Source organism: Salminus brasiliensis, chromosome 5 (genome assembly GCF_030463535.1).
Source record: "Salminus brasiliensis chromosome 5, fSalBra1.hap2, whole genome shotgun sequence".
Lineage (NCBI taxonomy): Eukaryota > Metazoa > Chordata > Actinopteri > Characiformes > Bryconidae > Salminus > Salminus brasiliensis.
The window spans coordinates 6284326-6306416 of NC_132882.1; the positions used below are offsets into that span (position 1 = coordinate 6284326).

General features: G+C 42.7%; 1 protein-coding gene across 1 annotated transcript in view; it reads left to right on the plus strand.

The window, feature by feature from the left end:
* The first annotated feature begins 1124 nt into the window (after nucleotides 1-1124).
* Nucleotides 1125-22091, plus strand: part of dipk2ab (divergent protein kinase domain 2Ab) — a 66465-nt gene continuing 45498 nt past the window's right edge. Inside the window, exons 1-2 of the mRNA XM_072679319.1 lie at nucleotides 1125-1612; nucleotides 21074-21983. Coding sequence (XP_072535420.1) covers nucleotides 21330-21983 — 654 coding nt within the window. The 5' untranslated portion in view covers nucleotides 1125-1612; nucleotides 21074-21329. The remainder of the gene's footprint in view (nucleotides 1613-21073; nucleotides 21984-22091) is intronic.

The following is a 22091-nucleotide window of genomic DNA, read 5'->3' on the forward strand; positions in this document are numbered from 1 at the left end:
GTGTTTCTAATAAAGTGGCCAGAGAGTGGAAGCAGAAGGTGGGTGTTTCTAATAAAGTGGCCACTGAGTGGAAGCAGAAGGTGGGTGTTTCTAATAAAGTGGCCAGAGAGTGGAAGCAGAAGGTGGGTGTTTCTAATAAAGTGGCCAGAGAGTGGAAGCAGAAGGTGGGTGTTTCTAATAAAGTGGCCAGAGAGTGAAAGCAGAAGGTGGGTGTTTCTAATAAAGTGGCCAGAGAGTGGAAGCAGAAGGTGGGTGTTTCTAATAAAGTGGCCAGAGAGTGGAAGCACAAGATGGGTGTTTCTAATAAAGTGGCCAGAGAGTGGAAGCACAAGGTGGGTGTTTCTAATAAAGTGGCCAGAGAGTGAAAGCAGAAGGTGGGTGTTTCTAATAAAGTGGCCACTGAGTGGAAGCAGAAGGTGGGTGTTTCTAATAAAGTGGCCACTGAGTGGAAGCAGAAGGTGGGTGTTTCTAATAAAGTGGCCAGAGAGTGGAAGCAGAAGGTGGGTGTTTCTAATAAAGTGGCCACTGAGTGGAAGCAGAAGGTGGGTGTTTCTAATAAAGTGGCCAGAGAGTGGAAGCAGAAGGTGGGTGTTTCTAATAAAGTGGCCAGAGAGTGGAAGCAGAAGGTGGGTGTTTCTAATAAAGTGGCCAGAGAGTGGAAGCAGAAGGTAGGTGTTTCTAATAAAGTGGCCAGTGAGTGGAAGCAGAAGGTGGGTGTTTCTAATAAAGTGGCCAGAGAGTGGAAGCAGAAGGTGGGTGTTTCTAATAAAGTGGCCAGAGAGTGGAAGCAGAAGGTGGGTGTTTAATCCATTTGATTTCGGAAGGAATAATGGACGAGCAGGTGTCCCAATACTTTTGTCCATATCGTGGACTACCCCCCGGCCTGTGGAGGTAGGGTGCTGTTATTAATAAGGGTTCATTAATATTAATAAGGGCTAATAAACTGTTGTTATTAAACGTAAACAAACATCAAAGCATCCACAAGAGAGAGAGAGAGCGGTGGGCGGAGCTATCCGGGCTCCAACGAAGCCATGGCAACGCTGGAACGATCGCCTAGGAAACAATAACGTAAACCGTGCAAGAGAGTCGTAAATTCAAATGGTGCGGTTTGGGAGAGAGTCGCGGAGTGGAGAAGAGCGGCAGAGCGCCGAGACGAGGCCACACGCGAACCCGCTGATCCGCCGCACGGAAGAGCCGACCCCGGTGGACCGAGCTGCCCTACTCTCTGATACTAACTCGGACTTGCAGGAGCGGGGAGAGTTGAAGGCTAGCTACCTCTCCGTGTTTATTGCCCGGGCTAGGCGGCTGGCTGGCCGGCTGGCTCCCTCTGTCCCTCCGTCCGGACTGCTGATCTGCTCGGCTCGGCTCGGCTCGGCTCAGCTCGGCTCGGCTCAGCTCTGAGAGCCTCGAGTTCACAGGCTGGAGATGATGTGCGCTCCGTGAGGGCAGGTCCAGCCCCCTTCTCTCGGTTTAGACAGCAGCTCTTCCCCTCCGTGTTTTATTGGGTCATTTTGAAGCTTTCAGCTCTGAAGAACAACAAGAAGAAGAAATGCCACCAGGTTCTTCAGAGGAACCCTGACCTGGAGAGAGAGAGAAGAGGAAAGTCCATCAGGTTGGTCTTCAGTTTGTCTTCTGGACAGTTGTTCTTCTCCTAAGCTCTCCTTTGTCCTCCTAAATCCACATGTAGTGTTCGTGTTAGTCTCCACTCCTGTTTACAGCTGGTCTGGACCCTCTAACAGGGGTTCTTCTTCTTTCTCTTACTATTATTATTATTACTATTATTATTCAAGGCTTCAGTGGTTCTTTAGTGAAAGCAGTGGTTGTGTTTTTAGATTATTAAAACAATTTAAGGAACCATCTGATTGATTAAATTATTGAAAAAAAACATCTTCTCTATGGTTCCACCACTGTCCAACTATCAGAGAACCTCTTTTCCGTGTCCTACAGGGCTACGAGGGTGGACATGGGTTCTTTAAGGCTCCTCTGGTTCTTTAGTAATGGAGACAGTGGTTGTGTCTGGAATTAAAACAACTCAGAAGAACCATCTGATGGGTTTTAATGTTTGGAAAAGCTTTTATTAAGGTTCTACTACTGCTAAAAGACTTCAAGGATGGCTCAGAAGAACCATCTGATGGGTTAAAAGCTTTTCGTTAAGGTTCTACTACTGCTAAAAGACTCAGGGAACGGCTCAGAAGAACCATCTGATGAGTTAAATGCTTGGAAAAGCTTTTATTAAGGTTCTACTACTGCTAAAAGACTTCGAGAATGACTCGGAGAACGGCTCAGAAGAACCATCTGATGGGTTAAATGCTTGGAAAAGCTTTTATTAAGGTTCTACTACTGCTAAAAGACTCGGAGAACGGCTCAGAAGAACCATCTGATGGGTTAAATGCTTGGAAAAGCTTGTCATTATGGTTCTACTACTGCTAAAAGACTTAGAGAAAGACTCAGAAGAATCATCTGATGGGTTTAATGCTTGAAAAAGCTTTTATTAAGGTTCTACTACTGCTAAAAGACTTAGAGAAAGGCTCAGAAGAACCATCTGATGAGTTAAATGCTTGGAAAAGCTTTTATTAAGGTTCTACTACTGCTAAAAGACTCGGAGAACGGCTCAGAAGAACCATCTGATGGGTTAAATGCTTGGAAAAGCTTGTCATTATGGTTCTACTACTGCTAAAAGACTTAGAGAAAGACTCAGAAGAATCATCTGATGGGTTTAATGCTTGAAAAAGCTTTTATTAAGGTTCTACTACTGCTAAAAGACTTAGAGAAAGGCTCAGAAGAACCATCTGATGAGTTAAATGCTTGGAAAAGCTTTTATTAAGGTTCTACTACTGCTAAAAGACTCGGAGAACGGCTCAGAAGAACCATCTGATGAGTTAAATGCTTGGAAAAGCTTTTATTAAGGTTCTACTACTGCTAAAAGACTTAGAGAAAGGCTCAGAAGAACCATCTGATGAGTTAAATGCTTGGAAAAGTTTTTATTAAGGTTCTACTACTGCTAAAAGACTTCGAGAATGACTCGGAGGAACCATCAAGCTTTTTCTTTATGGTTCCACTACTTTTAAAGCAGTCCGAGAACAACTCAAAGAATCATGAGTGATTAAATATTTAGGAAACCTCTTTTTTATGGTTCCACCGGTGTTAAACTATCTGAGAACCCCCTTTCAATGTTAAATATTTAGAAAACATCTCTACCACTGGTTCCACCACTGTTCAACTGTCAAAGAACCCCTTGTGATACAGGGCAACAAGTGTAAAAATTGGTTCTTCAAGGCTTCTGTGGTTTTTTTTAGTAATGGCAGTGGTTGTGTCTGGAATTAAAACAAATGAGAAGAACCATCTGATGGGTTAAATACTTGGAAAAGCTTTTTATTAAGGTTCTACTTCTGCTAAAAGACCCAGAGAATGGCTCAGAAGAACCATCCGATGGGTTGAATGCTTGGAAAAGCCTTTTCTTTATGGCTCCACTACTTTTACAGCCGTCCGAGAACAACTCAAGTTTCATCTCAATGATTAAATATTTAGTAAACATCTCCTTTATGGTTCCACCACTCCTAAACTATCAGAGAACCTCAGTGTGCTGCAGGGCTACGAGTGTAGAAATGGGTTCTTCTTCAAGACTTCTGTGGTTCTTTAGTAAAGCCAGTGATTGTGTATAACTAATACAGCTAGAAGAACTGTCTCAAAGCTTAGAACCTCTTCTTAATGGTTCTCTACGGTTAAAGGGGTCAGAGAACAACGGAAGGAACCATCTGAACAATTAAACGTTTAGAAGACCTCTTTATGGTTCCGCTACTCTTAAACGAGCCTATTCGTTATGATACAGGGCTGTAAGGGAAGTTCCAGCTCTCAGTGGTTCACACATTACCAACTACAGGACTAATGAAGCTGTTTCTGAGGTGAACAAGGTAGGGACAGCACGACAGCATGCAGGAATGATAATGACCGGTTTAGTCATGCTTTTTAAAAGCACGTAGGTTTGCAAGATGTGGCAAACACTCACTTGCTGTCCTTGGCTTTTTCTTTTGTGTGTCTGCAGCGCTGTACACAAGTCACTGAAAGTCATAGAAACGGTTTAATGCTGTGGATCTCAGCAGTGAGTGTGTGTCGCCTGTAAAACGTGATGAAGCATAAACCCAAATCAACCTAAATCAGTAAGAGTGTCTACCTGTAAAACTCTATTTGGGTTTATTCATATAAACATAAAACCTGTGGTCAGTAGAAGTGTCCACCTGTAAAACTCTATATAACAGTAGAATAAACCCAAATAGACATACAGTCAGTGGTCAGTGAGTGTGTCTACTTGTCAAACTCTATATAAATAAACCCAAATAGACATACAGTCGGTGGTCAGTAGGAGTGTCTATCTGTAAAACTCTATATAACAGTAGAATAATCCAAAATAGACATACAGTCGGTGTTTAAGAAGGAGTGTCTACCTGTAAAACTATATGAATAAACCCAAATACCCATAAAGCCAGTGATCAGTGAGAGTGTCTATCAGTAAAACTCTAAATGACAGTAGAATAAACCAAAATAGACATACAGTCGGTGGTCAGTAGAAGTGTCTATCTGTAAAACTCTATATAACAGTAGAATAAACCAAAATAGACATACAGTCAGTGGTCAGTAGAAGTGTCTACCTGTAAAACTCTATATAACAGTAGAATAAACCAAAATAGACATACAGTCAGTGGTCAGTAGAAGTGTCTACCTGTAAAACTCTATATAACAGTAGAATAAACCCAAATAGACATACAGTCGGTGGTCAGAGTGAGCTGTTGGTCGGTAAGGTTGTTGAGGTGTTGGTTAGAAGATCACAGGTTTTGGGGGCTGATCTTCTCTGTGATCTTCAGACACTGTATGGATTTATTTGGTCCCACCAGAAGCTCACCGGATTTACTTTAGTGAAGAGCTGGTTAGATAACCCCGGCATTGGAAGGAAACTTTGAAGAGCACTGGGAATCACAATGCTGTTTATATGTGTTTTATGTTGCTGGTTTTTGAATATAGAAACACATACGGATAGATATATATATATATATGAGAGAGAGAGAGGGAGGTAGATCATCAGCCTTTGCTGAAACACCCTTGAAGAATCCTCGGGTTTAAGGTTTTATTACAGTCCTGTGTAAAATGTGAGGAAAGGTGGTCAGTGATGTCGGTCTGTAAGTGCAGCAGAAGCTCCTTTGGTTAAATGACTGTGTTCCAGACTAGACGTCCTTTCTGAACTGCAGGAGTTGCTGAAGTTTCTCGTTTCTTGGCTCGATCCTGACAGACGGAACAGCGTAACCAGACTCTGCTGTGTAAACGATCGCTGTGTGTGTGTGTGTGTGTGTGTGTGTGTGTGTGTGTGTGTGTGTGTGTGAAGGGGAGGACTGTGGGGGGAGTTCAGATTAAAGTAACATGTCTAGGCCTTCATGTATCTCAGCGTGAAGCTCACAAATGTTCTGCCAAAGACACAGTGCGCAGACCAACTAAACGTTTGAGTGGCACCACAATTGTCCTGCTTTTCTGACCCTAATGTTCTGCGGCCGGCACACCGAAGACGAAGCCTCGTATCGTGCAGACTTCCTATAACAGATGGCTTTATCTCTACTGCAGCATGCAAAGCAAGGACGGAGAGGGAACCTATTAATAACACCGCTAATAAAAGCGTGTTTTCCACCGGTGTGGTTCTCTAGTATTCGTGCGTTTACTATTTAATTTTATTTTTTATTAATTATTATTTATTTCTCATCAACTCTAAACTTTGCCGTATCATCCTCCAAAGCCCGGCTGCGGTCTGTTGTAGTGAAGTTGTTCCGAACACAAGGAAAACATTGTGCCCAGATTGTCCGGAGTCATTGTTCGGCCCAGGCTCGAACAATGCGCCCTTTTTTGCCAGAAGCGCTCGGCCACTTCTGGCTGTATTTGCACATTAACTCTGCGGCAGAGCCGAAGCCAAGATGCTGTAATAACAGCCGAGTATAAGAGACTGCTCTGAAAACACAGGGAAGGATTGTCATTAGAGAAGATGCTTAAAAAAGAAGCGTAAAAAGTAAAGTGAGAGCGCCAGCGTGTGATTAAGAGTGGAATACTGATGACATCTTTGTTTGAATAATCCCAGTGCGACTAATAAGGGTCTAAACGTGTGTGTGTGTGTGTGTGTGTCTGAAAGTCAGGGAACCGAGGCAAAGGAGAAAGAGGGATTTGTTTCCATCTCTCATTGTGTGTATGGTTGCTGGACTGAGGTAGCTCAGCTTTGGATGACTGTTTTTGTGATTACACATTATTGACTCCCTCAGTCGATAGCCTTGGCAACCGCAGTCCCAGCCTCGCGTGGCTCTAAGGTGAAGCCGGAGTGATGGGGCCATTGTGAGGGCTTTAGTATTATAGAAATAATGAATTCTCCTTCGATCCGCTTTAGAGCACTTTCTGAGAGTAAGAGAACTTGAGAATGGCTCTGAAGTGAGGGCTGTGCTCTGAAACACACTGTGGTCTCTTAAATATGAGTAAACTGCTGCTTTGATAAGACAATGTCTCCAAAATGAAGGAAAACAAATGCCTAAAATGTCACTGATTTTCTGATCAATATTTAGTAAAGAATCAACATGGGGGGAAAAAAGTTTCAAAAATGCTTCACTCTTCAAAATGAAAGGGAAAAAAGTATTAATAACTAATAATAATAAAAAAAAGATTATTTCTTAATTTAGTTTAGTTTTATTATTGTTTTTATTCCAGTTTTGATTTTTATTATAATCCGGTGTCGACCTGAAGAAGATGGGTTCCCCTTTTGAGTCTTGGTTCCTCTCAAGGTTTCTTCCTGTCGACCCGAGACGGGTTTTTCCTGCTCAGAAAGGTTTGGACCCAGATCTCTGGAAAGCTGCTTTGTGACAACATTTGCCGTAAAAGCCTATATAAATAAAATTGAATTGAATTGAAAAAAAGTAAATCAACTAATTATTAGATTAAAAAAAATTTTATCTATTTATTTTTTTTAAACATGGAAACATTTTAGAAACAACTGACATGGACAATAATGTAAATAAAGTAAGTAAATTCCTAAAAGTTAATTCCATCATTAATCCCAAAATGTTAGAACAAAATAAAACTGAAACAAAGTCACCCAAATCTCAAAAATGAGGATAGGTAATCCACAGATTCCACACTTAAATAGTTGAAAATATTAACATAAACAATGTCACATCTTCGAAATAAAGAAAAATAAACATTCTTAAAAGGTAATTCCATTGAAATTCCATTCAATAGCATGTACACAATGTCTTATCCCCAAAATACCCCTGAAATACCCCCCCCAAGAAATTAGACAAAAATGTAAATAGAAATAAGTGAATGTCCAAAATAAAAGAAGGGAGAATTGTCTTAACTGTCCCCACTGATTTTCCTTCTTTATCTTCTAAAGTGAATGAAGACTAGGATAATATATTCAACAAAAGTGAATATATTATAGGGAATATTCCTAAAATGTAAAAATAAGCTAAATTGAAAAATGAATTCGGAGTAGTTTGATGTGAAAAGGCTTTGAAAAAAGGTGTTTGGTGGGGAGGTGTTATGTGAAACGACTTAGAATTGACTTGTCCGTAGTGGTGGTGATGGGGAACCAAGTGAACCAGTTCAAAGCTATTCACTGTTTTTATGGTGATTTTAGGAGGAAAAATTGGCAACAATGTATTTTTTTTAATATAAGGGAAAAATGATTTACCATTATTTTACCATAACATTTACATATAATCCCATTTAGGTTGAGTGGTGGTTTTGGACAGTCCGTAAAATTGCTATATTGGTGTTGTAGTGGCAGTGTAGCGGCGGTGGGGGCTCGGCGGTTAGAGCGCCGGGCTATCGATAACAGGGTTGTGGGTATGATACCTGGGCTCGGCAAGCTGCCACTGTTGGGGCCCTTGAGCAAGGCCCTTTACCCTCTCTGCTCCCCGGGCACTGGAGTTGGCTGCCCACCACTCTGGGTGTGTGTGTGTACTCACTGCCCCTAGCTCACTAGTGTGTGTTTATGACCACAGATGAGTTAAATGCGGAGGACACATTTCGCTGTACATAGTACTTTACCCTTTTTGTAGTCATATCCACACCTGTTTATCAGTGTGTAAGCAAGGAACCATCTCTCACTGAACCCACTCTGAATGACCGTTTACATCTCAGCCACTGGAATCTGCAAAAATGCTGAAACTTGGTGAAACCCACTTTGTCTTTTCCTGAGATTTTATGTAATGTGATTTTGGACTTTTTCTGCTCTATATTTTATTTTAGATATGCGGTTTATTCCTACTTATGTACAGTTTACCGCTATTCAGTTTTGTTTATATGGAATACGGGTCGTGTGCTGGACATTGTGAATACGTCGGTGTTCTTTAGGGTTGCTGAGATGTTCCTGATTGCAGATCTCATACCACAGCAGTCTGTTTCAAACCTCCTTCTCATGTTATGACTTTACACAAGATAACAGAATGTAGTTAAAGATCAGATTAACCACGTAGCTGCAGCGTTTACCCCTACCCGGGACGCTTTTATCTGATCTGTACGTCTGACGCAAACTTCCTTCGCATGCAGTCAGTCTTCAGATTGGCTTTGTTGGCTCAACCTCTGCCCTGATCCTGCTGTGTTTATCTCGCGTGTGACTCAGGCGTCTTTGACTTGTCGAGTTGCCGTCCTTCCTGTGATCTGCCAGGGCTGGGTACGCTCGTAACTCCCTATCCTGGCTCGCGCCAGACGTTTTTTTTTTTTTTTTCGTGTGGGAATGCACGGGAATCGTGTTGGCACGTGGTCCGAACAGGCGGATTCTCCTGCGGAAATGTAGACGCGAGAGCTCTGCAGGCCCAGCACGGGCATGAGCTGTTGAGCGGTGGGCGAAGAGAGCGGGGAAACGCAGTGGGTAATGGAGCAGTAATTCAAAACATAATCCAGTGGGCAGAACGAGGCCGTTGGAAATGAAAACAGTTCTCCATCAGAAAAAAGGAAAATGGGTGAAGTTTAATGAAACACATGTGTGAATGGATGTCACGGATCTGGGCTTGGGAGGAGGGAGGCGGGCATCGTTTAGCGAAAAAGAATGGAAATGTGAATAGCTGATTGTTTCAGAAGTGACCCGATATGTCTGGGAAGAACCTTTTTATAGGTTCTTCAATTTGAAACTGTGGAGGAACCTCTTAAGCTGCTTTGAGGAACCTTCAAGGAACCCATTTCATCATAAAACCTTTTCTTGAAGGTTCCTCCTCAGTTTCACATTGAGAACCCCTAAAAGTTCCTCAAGGTCCAACCAAAACCAAACATTCATAGTGTTCAGTCTTAGCAAGAAGAGCTCTATGATTTAATACAACAAGTAACAATAATTGTGTATGAACATCATTTATGAGGTTGGCTATTTCAATTTTTAATAGTTTTGAAGCAAATATTAAAGATGTTATTGGCATTGGAACTGACAAGTGGTAGCAATAAAGCTTGTCCCAAAATGCTGATTAAGAACTGCACCAATCTGCTCAGGATCAAACCAGAGAGAACAGCACGTCTTGAGTGCTTTGCGGGAACGATTATACCATTCAAAGCTTGGTAGCTTTTATACACAGAGACGGTACTTGAATGCTAAACTCCTACATAAGCACTTACTTCTAAGCTATGGCAATTTCAATGATTTTCATTACTTGCTGTAGTCAGATGTCAGACTTCACCAACTTTTGATAACGGCTGTAACATCATTAGAATTAAACAAAAATAAATAAATATATAAATATAATATATATATTATTTTTTCAATGAGAAATTTGGTGCTCTTTAAATCTTTTAAGCAGTAAATGTGGCCCTTTTGAAGTTTTTCCTATTTTACTCACGACACAGAACGCTTTGTTTATCAGTAAAAAAATGTGGAATGGTATAAATATTGTTATTTTTAAGCATCTGTATATCTGTATCTGTAGGGAAGTGGTACCAGTGCATTCCTTATCTCCTTGTTTATATATCACGGAGTAACTATGTTTAAGGTTTGAATGAAGTGCTACGCTGAAATAAACAATTTTATATTATATTTTTTTTATAGATAAGGCAAGGAAAATCTTCATGGTCATCATTATCAACTTTATATACAAGGAAAATCTAGTAGATTGTATATAGATTAATATAACTTTTAATAAGGGCTTCTGTATAGCACTGAAAAGGGTTCCAAATTACCACCTTCTCAGTACTACATTAATTATTTTTGACTGTAGTTTGATTAAAATCTGTAAACCAAAGTCATGAGGTTATCAGTCATAGAGATTATGATGATGATGATGATGATGATAAACAAAGAATACATGCAATAAAAACAACAGTACCGGATGCTCTTCATCATCTAGAACAATTATAAAAACATTTTTGTAAAGCTCTTAAAAGGACTGTATCGTCACTGTTCTGAAAAAAAACATAAATCCATTTTCACTTATTGAAGTCATTCGAATCTGATAACTGTTTATTATTTAAATATCACATGATCAATGGGCCAATAGAAATGCCTCCGAATGACTTAAAATAAAATCTGCCTCCATTGAAAGTTAGGAAGGTTTCCTTCATGTCCTGTAAAGTTGCTGTATTGGAGATACAAGGTTTTTGCATTTCTGACAACATACTAGGTTCTCTATTCTAAAGATAGTCATAAATGCGACAGGGAATATTTTAATTCAATCAGAGACACGTTCATAACAATATCTGCAGATCATTATATAAGTCCTCAGCTTTGGACAGAGTTTCTTGGTGAAAGGCTCATCTAAAATGATAGAGAGAGCGCTCAGTGTGATGCTCGCTCATCCATGGAAGATCATGTTTGTGCTGAGATGGTTTCGGGACTCCCAGACCCCGGTCATTTGTCTGACCAATTCATTTTCCTGTCTCTTTACTCCTCCTTTGTCCCCTGATGACTCTGCCATATCTCTTATCTCCCAGCGTCCAGTCTCGGAGCGTCCAGCCTTAGTTAACCATTTGAGTACATCTGGGACATCAGTCTCAACTACAGCTTACAATTATGATGCAATAATGACAAACAACCAGGTCTAATAAGTACATAATTAATAATAATTATCAGATGTTTAATTTGACTGATATTTCAAGTGGAAGTTTGCAGAGACATGTTTTAAAGAATATAACTATCCAAACTAAACATGGTGAAGCAGCTTTTAGCTTTTATGCTCCTCATAACTGCAACTGACCGCTGGAAGAATGCAGCAGTTTTTAAATCCAAGTTAAAAGCATGCTGACAACTGAGCTCTAGAACTGGCCCTTTGCTATATATGTAATATATATATAGTATTTTTACATATTATCTAATTTATTTGTGTTTTATATTTTACATGATATCAAAAATGATATTTAAAGTGCTTTAAGTTAAGAAACAATAAAATCTGTAAAAAAGAAATATAATATACAACAATAAATATACAAATAATTTATATATATATATATATATATATATATATATATCTGTATGTATATATATAAGTTTAAAGAAATTATTTTATAATTATGTAGATTTCTTTGTATTTGTTATTGTTGTATATTGTCTTATTTCTTTTTGTCTTTTTTTTTTACAGTTTTTATTCCATCTTAAACACTTTAAATATAATTTTTTATGAAATATGCTTTGCAAATAAACTTGAAAGAAACTTGGATATGAGGATATGCAAAATATGCCTGTCTTGTATACTAATACTAATTGACAGCTGTAACATATTTAGAATTACACAAATTTTATGTGCGTCCACAAATAATAATAATCATTAGAAGTTAAAGTGCTTTGGGGCTCTGAGTGGCCCTGGACTCGCAAGTTCAAATCCCTCAAAAGATTTTCTGTGGGGTTCAAATCAGGCGACTGTGACAGCTACTCCAGGATCTTCCAGGACGACTTCTGAAACAAGGCCTTGGTAGACTGAGGTATGCTTGGGGTCACTGTCCTGCTGGAAGGTCCAATGATGCCCAAGCTTCAGCTTCCTCACAGAAGGCACGAGGTTTTCTTCATGAATTTCCTGATACTTGTCCGAATCCATCTTGCCCTGCCTCCACACGCTGCAGGTTTCCAGTGCCAGAGGAAGCAAAGCAGCCCCAGAACATCACAGAGCCCCCGCCATGCTTCACTGCAGGCAGGGTGTTCTTATCCTTCTTTTACTTCTAGACATACTGCTTGAGGCCTGAAAAGCTCCTCAAAACTTCAGCAGAGTGACGACACAAAACTGGAACTTTGTTCGGTAAAGGCCAGTCCATAAGTAACTGGACGAGTGGTGCAGCTCTAGCCCTGTACTCCAGCTCATTGGAGCTGAAATGAAGTACTATCAAGTGTGGAAAGTCAGAATCTCAGTCTACTGAGAATCTCAGTCTACAGGCTGAGAACCACAGTCAGTCAGTTGTGTGTTCTTACATCATTAGTTTATACGCTAGGTGAATTGATCATCACAATGTCGAGAAAAGAGGGTGAAAAGCCGTGAGCTGAATGGAAAGAAGAAGTGAAACTTCTCCAGACTGGGGTGGAATGTGGTCTGCAGCACAGACTATGTATCCTAAAGCCCAGTTCACACTCATCAGAGACCAGACCAGACGAGTGTAGAATGATTTAAAAGGCATTTGGAGAGCGAGTCAGATTTCAGAGTTCTAAAAAGTTGAAGCCACAGTTTATTAAACCTAAACATTACCTAAAAAATATCTCATTAAATAAGATGAAAATAAATAGGATGTCGCTGTTCCACACAAATTTCCATTGTAGCCATTTGTGACTTTAACATAATAAAAATTTGGCAGTTATTGTTTACATTGTCAGAATTTCATGATGAATGGACCAATAGAGGGTATGCACATGACTTCACAGGTGTTGGGAGTCACTGCAGCCATGCCTACTAATTGGCAATATGACTGAGATTGAGGGGCAGTGTTGGCGCTCAGTGTGAATGCTGCTAAAACACAAAAACGAGAAGGAGCTGGTGTCAACTGACCGTACAAGCAGATTCAGCAGGAATTCAGAGTTCTCCTTTTACAGACTGCTGGAAGCTAAAGAGAAGAGGAGCTAATGTATTTCTACGGTTCACAGAAACAACTGGAATCCAGGCACTGAAACGTGTGGGAGCTTGTGGTAAAGTCAGGCCCTGAAAACAGGTGGGGGAAAAAAAAAAAAAAAGCCCACTGTAGTTGTGAATTTAGCGACATGCTTAGTTCAAGTCAAGAGAGAAAGCTAGCAAACCTGGATGAGCCAGTCTACTAAATGAGCTGTGGAAAACACTCGACTATGACCATCCCTAGACTCTGTGCTCTCAGATATGAGGCTTTATCCTCTAAACAGGTGTGATTTGAGCCTCAGTTTGCTGAAACATTTCCGGCTATGCATCGGTGTCCATGCACCATTGGTTTTCCGTTTCCCCTCCAAAAAAAACGCTGCAGCCGTGCTCCAGAAAGTTTTGCTCCAAATCCTTGGATATTTCCATCTACAGTGGCATCGGTCCAAGAGTGGGATATATCAGCCGATGAGTGAACAGGCAGCTCTTGAAGGTGATGTGTTGGAATCAGGAAAAATGGGCGAGCATAAGAATCCGAGACACTTTGGTCAAAACATCTCCTAAACATCAGGGTGATTTCAATATGCAGTGGTCAGTACCTACCAAAGGTGCTCCAAAGGAAGGACAGGTGGTCAGCTGGCGACAGGGTCATGGATGCCCAAGGCTCAATGATGCTCAAGCAGGCCACAACTCTCAACCTGCATGACCTAAAGGATCTACTGCTAACGTTGTGCTGCCAGGTTCCATAGGACGCCTTCAGAGGTCCTGTGGAATCCATGCCTCGAATGGTCAGAGCAGTTTTGGCAGCACGAGAGGAACCTGGTCAATACTAAGCACTAGGTAGTAATGTTATGGCTGATCAGTGTAGCTCAAAATATAAATAGATGAAAAAGATGATCTGCAAATCTCCTTAGGAAATTACAAAGACAGTGGAGAGACGTCTGTCTGTATGTGTGTGTGTGTGTGTGTGTGTGTGTATATGTATATATATATATATATATATATATATATATATATATATATATATATATATATATATATAATTTATTCCCATTTTAATGGCAGTTTTGACCGATAAGCTCAGCGTTCTCATACTTTCTTCCTGTTGGACTAAAGGTGGTTTATTTTTAAACTAGGCAGTTAAGATGACCCATTGTTTTCATCCCATGTAAATACTTTTAGGAAGCTGTCCAGATTATCTAACAGGCTGTGCATGTTTACAAGCTTCCCTATTTTGCTTGAGAAAACCAGATGTTGCTGTACGTACCAGGTTCTTCTTTCTGCAGACCAGGAGCTCAGAGTCCGAGGCCTGAATTACAGCTGCAGCGATCAGTCAGTGATGTTGAGGCCAATTAAGGAAACGCTGGTCCCACTTTAGGGTCGCTAATGGCTGCATAGTTACACGTTAACAACCGCGTAATAACGGTGTAATTTCTGTAATTTCTGCTGACGTATTCCGGCGTTATTTATCAGCTTCAGTTACACCAGTGTGTTTTAATGGCTGTAACAGGAAAAGCAGCAGCAGTTATGCAAATACAGAGAATCTGTTAAAAACAAAGAATCTGCTGTTACAGCTGTCGAGATGCACTGAAGTTGAGACGTGAGATTACACACGCTACACTGCTGTACTGCGACTGTGATTCTTCTAGAACAGTACATACACTGTCCAAATGTTTGTGGACACCCCTTCTAATGAATTAGGGGTGTAATGCCCTCCAGCCTTGAGCTGTGGCGCAGTAGAACGGTGTTCTCTGGAATGATGGATGGCGCTCCACCCAATACTTTTGGGATGATGAGGTGGGGTGGTGATCATCCAACATCCTGATCTCACAAACACTCTCGTCACCGAATGCAACCAAATCCTCACAGCAATACTTCTCCAAAATCTATTAGAAAGCCTTTTACCCTGGACAGTAGAGACCCTGGACAGTTACTCCAACAAAAGCAGGAGAAACTCTTTTTAATACTCTTGATTTCATAAGAAGCAATACATGAGCAGGTGTCCCAATACTTTTGTCCATTGAGTGTACATCATCCATAGTTTGCTACACTGTTGTTGTCTGGATTATTAGCGTGTAGTTGCGCAGTTAACAGTTGGTAGAGACGTGATGTGAAGTGGGACTCACACACTGGTGCGTCATTTACTGTAAAGCGAAAGTGTGTTCTGTAAGGTTGCTTTCACACAAACTGCCTCTGTGAGCTAAGAGCACTGCAGGACATCATGCTTTTCATTTCGCTGCCAATGTTTACGCACTACGGTGTTCACACAGCTTTCGCGAGCAGCCGCTGCATAGCAGTATCACAAATACAGCAAGGATTCCTGAAGATCGGCCTAGGATTGGCCTGAAATCCAGAAGGTTTGCCATCAGCAGCCGGAGTCAGAGAGGGCACAGTTGGGGGTGGGTAGGTGGCGCTCTCCCCTCATCACTCTTGAAGCCACATTGGCCGGCACACAAGTCTGTCTAGTGGCGAGGATTTCCTGCGAGCGTGTCGGCTGACCAGTGATTTCGTATATGGGAGAAGGCAAGCATTAAGCACTTACCCTGCTAAATTTCTTGTCCTAGGGGGCGCTACAGACGGGTGGGTTATATAACCGAACCTGGTGTCAATCCTATACCCTAACCCTTAACCTGGTGCCAGCCTTTATCCTTTAACCTAGAGCCAGCCCAACACCCTAACTTTTTACCTAGTGCCAACCCCATACCCCTTAACCTAGAGCTAGCCCAAAACCCTTAACCCTTAACCCCTTAACCCGAAGCCAGCCCTATACCCTAACCCGGTGCCAGCCCTATGTCCTATATGCTACCCTAGTACTTTCCCTTTGTCCTATATAATCTAATTTTCATATGTCGGAGAAGGCAGGCATTAAGCACTTACCCTGCTTGTGTTGGCAGCATTTCTTGTCCTAGGGGGCGCTACAGACAGGTGGGTTAATGAAAGGGAATCAAGAATCAAATCAAATAAAAAAGGAATAATAAATAAAAATCTTTGAAAATGAAGTAAAAACAATGATGGAAAGACATAAAGGTGAATTCTACAGCTTATGGTCGCTGTCAAGCTAAATGCTAGTTAACCATGTTGTTCTACACCCAGGTTTTCTAATGGACTGCTTAATCTCGAAGTGTTTACCAGCTCACAAGCCCGGGCAACTGAGGGTGAAGTGTCTGATTTTACAGTGTAGAACTTGCTTGCAGACGGTGGTGTTTTCCATACTGCTCCTCAGCGCAAACGCTGTGCAAGCTGTAGCCGCCACACTGAGGTAGTGTGGGAAACCGACCTCATACACTTTGTTGGGTTGGATTCATAGACGGGGATTAAGCCTAGTCATTTTGAACCCCTCTGAAAGGACTAGGCTTAATCTCTGTCTGGAAAACCAACTTTAAAAAAGGAAGTGAGGGGGTGGGGTGGCTTCTGGTGTTTTGTTGCAAGGGAAGTAAGCACTCCTCACACAGGCAGAGGTGTCAGTGATGGTAGTGCCACACTTTCTCACGGTTTTCAGAAGTTGTAGAACTGGTATAGTACCAGCCCCATACCCCTTAACCTAGTGCCAGCCCCATACCTCTTAACCTAGTGCCAGCCCCATACCCCTTAACCTAGTGCCAGCCCCATACCCCTTAACCTAGTGCCAGCCATATATCCCTTTACCTAGTGCCAGCCCTATACCCCTTAACCTAGAGCCAGCCCCATACCCCTTAACCTAGTGCCAGCCCCATACCCCTTAACCTAGTGCCAGCCCCATACCCCTTAACCTAGTGCCAGCCCCATACCCCTTAACCTAGTGCCAGCCCCATACCCCTTAACCTAGTGCCAGCCCCATACCCCTTTATCTAGTGCCAGCCATATATCCCTTAACCTAGTGCCAGCCCCATACCCCTTAACCTAGTGCCAGCCCCATACCCCTTAACCTAGAGCCAACCCTTATACCCTAACCCGATGCCAGCCCTATGTCCTATATACTACCCTAGTACTTTCCCTTTGTCCCATATGATCTAATCACCAACTGTGAAACTGGGAGAATCTGGTTTGTGAATATGTAAAGGTACTCAATAACTGTTTTGCTATGTTGTTGCTAAGTGGTTGCTATGGTATTCCATGTGTTTGCTATAGTGTTGCCGAGTGGTTGCAGTGTTTTTTCAGGGAACTATGGTGTTGCTAAGTGGTGGCAATGGTAGTTCATGTGGGTGCCGTTTTGTTTCAGGTGGCTTCTCAGGTGTGGTCATGTGGTTGCTGTGGTGTCCCCTGTGGTTGGTTGGGTGTTATTAGTGTAATTGTCTCATTGTGACATAAGGAAGTGCACAAACCTTTGCACCCCATTCATACCTATGGGGAACTATATGGGGGGCTGTATACAAGCCTGAATCACATGGTGTCACCCAATCTGGAGTTGGAATATTGTTGACGTCTTGAAAAGAGATGATTATTATTATTATTATTATTATTATTATTATTATTATTAACAACAACAAATCAGATAACAGCATATTGGTGTGCAGTAAAGTAATCATTGGACTAGTTTCAGCTCTTCACCTAAACTAAACCCCAGTGCAGTTAGCATGCTCTCACTCGCATAACATCAGCTCTGACCTTTTATCTATTATCATGGAAGTGCACTTTTTCAGGTGCAGTGCTGCTCTAAGTGAGCAGGTCTCTCTCTGAGGGCCCGGGAGCGCTTACTCAGGCTGAAGTGAGCCAGGCTGACTGGTGTGGGTGATCTCTGTCACTTCCTTCAGCCTCTCTGAAGTGATGCTCCGCTCGGCCTTCTAGCCCGCCGTCACCTCGCACTTCACCCGGGTCGATTAAAATGCACAGGGAACATCTAGACGCCCGCTGATCACGCTGGATCATGGGCTAATGAACGCAGCGCCTGAAAGCCATCGCTTTTAACAGGCGTGGCCTAATGAGCTTTAATTGAAAAAGCGGCCCATTTGAATGTTAAGTGGTCTTGCAGGGTCGTCAGTCATAAGGGCCTGCTGACGAGGGCCTCAGGTGGCCGTGGCATAAGCAGCGTGATGCTAAAATTGAAGCGTTTCTCTTTCGGAAAAGGCACATACGGTGGGAGATTTCAGGTCAAAAGTATAGGGGACAGTTCCTTGGGGGAAGCCCTCTCTGTGTGGTTTCTATAGCCACATACAGTTACGTGTCAAAAGTATTGGGACACCTACTCATGTATTTATTAATTTATTTATTATCTTAAATCAAGGGTATTAAAAAGAGTGAATCGTGCTTTTGTTGGAGTAAATCAACAAAAGCAAGTCTCTTGTCAATGGAGGACTATCTACTTAATTTTGAAGCATTGCTGTGAGGATTTGATTGCAGTAAATAATGCATACAATCAATAATAATAATAATAATTTATTATTACATGAGAAACATCATTTTACAATAATTATTTTTTATTAGATTTTTTTTTTAATTAAATTTCCATGATTCACACACAAATCAGCCATAACATTAACACCACCTGCCTAATATTGAGTAGTTCCCACCTTATGCCCATCACAACAGCTCTGACCTATCGAGGCAGGGACTCCACAAGACCTCTGAAGGCTAAGCAAATCCTGTGAGTTGTGAGGTGGGACCTCCATGGATTGCGTCAGTGGGCTTTAGGTGCCTATGACCCTGTCGACAGGTCACTGGTTGTCCTTCCTTGGAGCACCTTTTGGTAGGTACTGACCACTGCATATTGGGAACACTCCACAAGACCTGCCTGATGTTTTGGAGATGTTCTGAACCATCAAAGTTCCATCTATATAATCAATTGCCCACCAGTGCAGATAATATGATGCCTGAGGTTTTTTGCTCCCCAAATTTTTGACACAGTATAATACTCTGGCAGTAACTGGTGAGAAGTCATTGACAGTGGGTCACTGGATATAAGCTTTTGTTGATTACGGTCTTTTACTCTGTTGTAATTTTTTTCGTTGCACACCTGATTGAGTTGATCAAGAACGTCTGAAATGGGGGATCAGGGGGGTCTGATTACAGCAACAATAAAACTCTGCAGGAGAACCAGCAGGAGCTAAACTCATTAAGAATCAGTTGGATGAACAGTGCGCTGCAGGCATTTATTCCTTTTGTTTTCTATTCTATTCTATTCTATTAATTACTTCATATTAATTGGGAGGCTGGCTTAATGGTTAGAACACTGGGTTATTGATGACCGGGTTGTGGGTTCGATTCCCAGTTTCGCCATGCTGCCGCTGTTGGGCCCATTGAGATCTGAAGGATCTGAGGTCTCATGGAGTTCATGCCTGGAATGGTCAGATATGTTGTGGCGCCAAAAGGGGGACTCAATAGGTAGTGTTAATGTTATGGCTAATTGGTCTATAATAGAGCGTTTGCTTATTGTGTTGGTTAATGATTGCGGTGTAGTTTCTATGGTGTTGGTTGTTGTGGTGTTGGTAGGTGGTTGATATGGTCTTGTATCCCAGGTGGTTGTTGTGGTGTTGGTAGGTGCTAGCTATGGTATGGTATCCCAGGTGGTTGTTGTGGTGTTGGTAGGTGGTTGATATGGTCTGGTATCCCAGGTGGTTGTTGTGGTGTTGGTAGGTGGTTGATATGGTCTGGTATCCCAGGTGGTTGTTGTGGTGTTGGTAGGTGCTAGCTATGGTATGGTATCCCAGGTGGTTGTTGTGGTGTTGGTAGGTGGTTGATATGGTCTGGTATCCCAGGTGGTTGTTGTGTTGTTGGTAAGTGCTTGCTATGGTCTGGTTTCACAGGTGGTTGTTGTGGTGTTGGAAGGTGCTTGCTAGAGTCTCGAACTCTGAAAACTTTGGTGATGCCGAGGTCTTTTTTCCCTTCCTTTTCTCAAAGGCTGACGACTTCAAAGCGAGATTAAAACTTACCAGGCCAACTCTGATCAAAGGTTAAACTGTGCTCAGCTCGGCTCCCCTCGCACTCCTGATGAGCTTCTGCGTTTGAAGGTGAAATGAATCAGACAGGATTCGCAGGTGAAGGAGCTTCAACATGCAAAAGTGTTTTCCACTTTGCAGCACTAGCGACGTAACGGCAGCGACTGCCGCTGCAATAAAGCGCCTTTCAGGCGAATCATCGCCAGCAATTTTATTGATGGCCAGCAAGTCCTCCGCTGACGTGCTTTATTCCTCCTTTCATTTACTGCTATTAATTTCATTCTGCGGTTGTCAGAAACCTTCTTGAGGATAAGCCCGGGCCAGGCTGGTTCACGATGTTCTGCAGGTTATTGCTCTGGCAGGGATCCATGTCATTACCGTCGAGAGAGTAATGAACGTGGCCGAATGACCTGAAAACGTCCAATTTGTGAAGCAGTCTGAAATGCCACGAAATTGAGCCTCTGCTTTAGGGAGGCATGTAGCTTGACGGGAAAGTTTTTCAAGAAAGTGAGCGTTCTCACAGCGCTCGTTTGTGTGTAATAGAAAAAATGTCATGTTCCCTGTTGAAGCCCTGTTGAAGCACTGCTTAGCAAGCACTCTCTCTTCAGGAAACTTCACAGAAATAACAACAGTTTCAGTTGATGAAAAGAATCAAAGAGAAAGGGGCAAATACTAAGCAAGGCATGTTGTCGCTGTTCTGGCAAAAACCTCGGATCTCCAACACAGCCCTATTAAATACGGTACACAGTAATTGGGGTTGGGTACAGAAGTGTACTTTTAAGGGTACCGGCCTTAAATCAACATTGTTCTGAAATAGCTTCATCATACACAAGAAGGAAGTCCAAAGCTGATAAAGTTGCTATTAAGTTGCTTCCATGCAAGAAAATTCCAACTAAATTCCAAGAAGGCAGAACTCCAGAAGACGTTCCCGGTGGGAATTGGCGGATGTTTTTATCTTCCCTGTTCCCACTTGATCAGAAACTCTTTACAATCTACAGAAAACCAACTTTACATGAGAAGGAAAAGGTGGTTTTATTTTTTTATGGAAGTCAATGTAAAAGGAGCCTTTCCATTGGTCCACTAAGCATGAAATTCTGACCCAATATAGTGAACAACTGCCAGGTTTCTATCTTCACACTTCCAAAATTGAAAAACAAATGAAATCCAGGGCCCGGTACTCATTGCTTCTTTGTTCCTTCACAGGCCCGACTGTCTGGATTCTGTGGCGTGGTCAGAAAAACGGCTCTGAGAGGATGTCTCCCAGGGTCCAGCCAACGCTGTGTAAGCAGAGACCGCATCAGCAACCTCTTCTCCCTGTCCGGCCGCTGTAGACAAAGATCCATTGCACAATGACAGCGCTCCAGTGAGGACCAGCCCCAAGACGACTCGCTCACCCCCCCCCCCTACCTCTCACCCCAGCCCCTGCTGGTCCACAGTACGACCAGCTCAGATCCCGACCATGCTGCGCTTCCTGCCCCTCAAACTGGGCCGACTGTATCGCTGCCTGAAGCTGCTGCTGGTTCTGGGCCTGTCTGTGGTCCTGCTGATGAACACTCACACGCTCTTCGCCTCTTTCCAGAAGAACGAGCTGACTGACCGCCGCTTCGTCAACCTCAACAAGTGCCCGGCCTGCTTCGGCACCAGCTGGTGCCGCAAGTTTATGAACGGCCAGGTGTCCTTCGAGACGTGGGGGCGCCTGCGCTTCCTGGACGTCTTCAACGTCAAGAATGTCTTCTTCGCCCAGTACGGCGAGCCCAGGGAAGGCACCCGAAGGATCGTTCTCAAGCGCCTGGGCTCAAACCAGGAGCTGGCTGACATCGACCAGAAAATCTGCAAGAGGGCCACGGGTCGTCCCCGCTGTGACCTCATTCAGGCCATGTACAAGACTGAGTTTGCACGACTCAACGGAGACGTGCGACTCCTGACCCCAGATGTGGTGGAGGGCTGGTCGGACCTGGTCCATTGCCCATCCCAGAGACTGCTGGACCGGATAGTCCGGAGATACGCTGAGACGAAGGACTCCGGAAGCTTCCTCTTGAAAAACCTCAAAGACACGGAGAGGATGCAGCTACTCATGACTTTGGCCTTCAACCCAGAGCCCCTGGTGCTGCAGGTAGGTCTACCAAGATTAGGTGATGGCATCTAGGCATCATTTACTTAAAATCTAAAGCACTCTACAGTACATTATAGTGCCCTGGAGACTTGGCGTTAAATGTTCCTG